Source organism: Solanum verrucosum, unplaced genomic scaffold (genome assembly GCF_900185275.1).
Source record: "Solanum verrucosum unplaced genomic scaffold, falcon-dt-bn FXZP01000261.1, whole genome shotgun sequence".
Classification (NCBI taxonomy): Eukaryota; Viridiplantae; Streptophyta; class Magnoliopsida; order Solanales; family Solanaceae; genus Solanum; species Solanum verrucosum.
The window spans coordinates 15,103,555-15,106,689 of NW_026019969.1; the positions used below are offsets into that span (position 1 = coordinate 15,103,555).

At 34.0% G+C, this 3,135-nt stretch overlaps 2 protein-coding genes across 2 annotated transcripts; both read left to right on the plus strand.

Annotated features, from left to right (window-relative positions):
* On the plus strand, positions 1-459 carry LOC125816910 (auxin-responsive protein SAUR21-like). The gene has a single exon (XM_049496576.1). It carries the CDS (start codon positions 139-141, stop codon positions 394-396), a length of 258 nt encoding a protein of 85 aa, XP_049352533.1. The 5' UTR covers positions 1-138; the 3' UTR covers positions 397-459.
* A 1,745-nt stretch (positions 460-2,204) lies between these two features.
* On the plus strand, positions 2,205-2,538 carry LOC125816914 (auxin-responsive protein SAUR20-like). Its single transcript, XM_049496579.1, has one exon. It carries the CDS (start codon positions 2,205-2,207, stop codon positions 2,451-2,453), a length of 249 nt encoding a protein of 82 aa, XP_049352536.1. The 3' UTR covers positions 2,454-2,538.
* Positions 2,539-3,135: the final 597 nt, after the last annotated feature.

Genomic DNA, 3,135 nt, shown 5'->3' on the forward strand with positions numbered 1-3,135 from the left:
TATATAAACACATAAAGAGAAGTCTCAACCACTACAACTCTCAGCAAGACTTGAAACATTCAAAGCTTTACTCTGCTTTCAAAGTCCTTACAAGTTCTTTCCTTCATTATTTGCTTATCCACATTGAAATAAACAACCATGGCTATCCGTATGCCTCGTATAATCAAGAAGTCTTCTACAGCTAAAGATGTTCCGAAAGGCCACTGTGCTGTGTATGTTGGGGAGGAGCAGAAGAAGAGATTTGTAATTCCTATATCATTCTTGAGCCACCCTTTATTTCAAAACTTGCTTAGTCAAGCTGAGGAAGAATTTGGTTTCGATCATCCAATGGGTGGTCTTACAATACCTTGCAGAGAGGATGTCTTCATTAACGTTACTTCTCGTTTGAGGAACTGAAATGGAAACTTGCTTTCACAATTTTATACTAAAGCAAGATTCGGACAATGTAAAATTTAGGAGTAGGAGAAAACAGTAATTGATGTTAGAATGAGGCTATTGCCTTTGAGTAGGTAGATTAGTGAAATTATATATACAAAGCCTGATTGTTATATAATGGGAAGATAATGAATTATTGAACCTTATTCAATTGATGATTCCATTCATTTAGCATTGGTGTTTTTTCAAGTTTTCATGGTTTTCTAACATTCTGGAGCCAGAATCAAGTGATCATTTCCAAACTAAGTGCAATAGAAGAACTACATAATAGGATAAAATCTACAGTTCTTTGCTTTCTATTAAAATGGGACGTACAAAGGTGAAAGACCTTTGCTTTGAGCATTTGTTTCAAGACTTGTTAAGTCAAGATGAGGAGCAGTTTTGTATTTGATTACCCCATTTGTGAACCAATCTTACTCTTACAAAATTAGTACTATTTCAGCAATTTTGCAGCCTCTTGTTACTCTGAGCAATTGGTTAAAACAGAGAATTGTGCTGCATTTCCATATGTAAGGCAACACTAACTAAGTAATTAGTGGAAACAGTTTGTTGTTTGCTCCGACAACAGGCATTTTACAACTCCTTGAGACGAATTTAAACTTTTTTAACTTAGGAAATTGAAATTCAGTACTCTTGTACTTGTAAAATTCAACAAGAAAAGTGTCACTACCCCTAATTTTTCTTCGCTAATATCTCTAGTTAATTGTAGCTGCACAATTGATTGAGGGAACTATAAAACACATCTAAGTGAATAAAGGGAAGATCTGAGATCTGAGTTTAGCATTATGACTTGCAATGCACAGCTTAGGAACTGACCAGGAGCATCATCATAAGATTTTTAACTTCTTCCAACTTGCTAAGTGTGACTTACCAATTGCAACATTAATGGGAAAATCAAGATTATTCGGTCTTCGGTTTCTAGACCATACTGGCCTTAATGCTGACTGTCCACAAATACATAGAATGTTTAGTTTGGTATAGGAATTTAGACTCCAATTAAAGCAATGCTGTTCAAAGTCAACTCTTTATTCGATTAATATAATCTCTTAACAAATTTAAGTCAGAGTACTATTCTTGTGGATTTGTACCAGTGAATTATCATAAATGATTAACAGATTAGAGATAAGTTTCTACATTCTTCTCTTGCTTTTCTAACCTTATTATTGACTAATGCAACTTGAGAAATATTGTAGCTTTATTGAGTTCTCCACAATAATCATCCTAAATTGACCATGTTATAAGTACTCAACAGCAGCACTATATGACGAGAATCAACATGCATCCTGAGCCGTCCCTTCAGCACTATGGATGATCACCTTTTGTCTAAAATATTCAGGAGATCACATAGATCGTGTTTTATGATCAATCAGTGGAATGCCGACTATACTTTGTTGATTCAACATCAAGAAAATGATATATCATGAATCTGTTCTTCTTTTGTGAAAATCAGTAGGGCCTTCTGCTTTTAGACATTGTTTCAAAGTCTAAAATAGTTTGATAATTAGTTGGAAGGCATATTCATGGGTTATCTCATGTGCAATTGTCTCTAAACAGTGCCTCACTAAAACTACACAGGAATCTTTAAGTGGTGCCTACATAAAATGCATATCACTAAGACTTATCTACTTGCCATTGGCCTATATAAACACATACAAAAGAACCCTCTACCACCACAGCTCTCAGCAAAACCTGAAACCATTCAAAGCTTTACTCTGCTTTCAAAGTCCTTACTTTCATTATTTTCTTATCTATATTGAACTAAAACAACCATGGCTATCCGTATAATCAAGAAGTCTTCGACAACTAAAGATGTTCCGAAAGGCCACTGTGCTGTGTATGTTGGGGAGGAACAGAAGAAGAGATTTGTGATCCCTATATCATTCTTGAACCAACCTTTATTTCAAGACTTGCTTAGCCAAGCTGAGGAAGAATTTGGTTTCGATCATCCAATGGGTGGTCTCACAATACCTTGCAAAGAGGATGTCTTCATTAACCTTACTTCTCGTTTGAGAAACTGATATGGAAACTTGCTTTCACAATTTTATAGAAAAGTAAAGCAGGATTTGCAGAGTCTGTAAAGTTTAGGAGTTGGAAGAGAACAGTAGTTGATGTTAGAACGAGGGATTTTGCCTCTGACTAGGTAGATTAGTACTTATATTTACTACGCCGGATTGTTATTCATGTCAAAAGAGATATTGAAGTTTTGGTCATTTTCTCCTAATCTTTTAATTAATGGACATATTCAATTAGCATTTGGTAATCCAGCAATGTCAAATTGATTCCATGGAAACGTTACCAATAAACTAGAGAACTCATTAAAATAATTAAAATATTATGTTGATATCATTATATAATATATATATAAAAGAGAATTTTAGGCCCGCCTACATGGCGCCACCACAAACAAGAATTTCCTTTTAATTTATTTATTTTCAAAACTAGCCTTCCCTTTTCATTAAAAGTTGTGATTTTTATGAAAAACTGTAACTTTTATGAAGAGTTGCGACTTTTATATCAAAAGTTGCAACTTTTATATCAAAAGTTGCAACTTTTATAAAAAAGTTGTGACTTTTATGAAGAGTTGCGATTTATTAAAAAATTATGACTTTTATTAAAGGTTGTGACCTTTCTGAAGGGTTGTAACTTTTCCAAAGAGTTGTGACCTTTCCGATAAGGCACAATAAACATTTGTTCACACTA

Excerpts from the sequence above, each read along its gene's own strand:
- LOC125816910 (XM_049496576.1), top strand. The coding sequence starts at position 139 with ATGGCTATCCGTATGCCTCGTATAATCAAGAAGTCTTCTACAGCTAAA.
- LOC125816914 (XM_049496579.1), top strand. The coding sequence starts at position 2,205 with ATGGCTATCCGTATAATCAAGAAGTCTTCGACAACTAAAGATGTTCCG.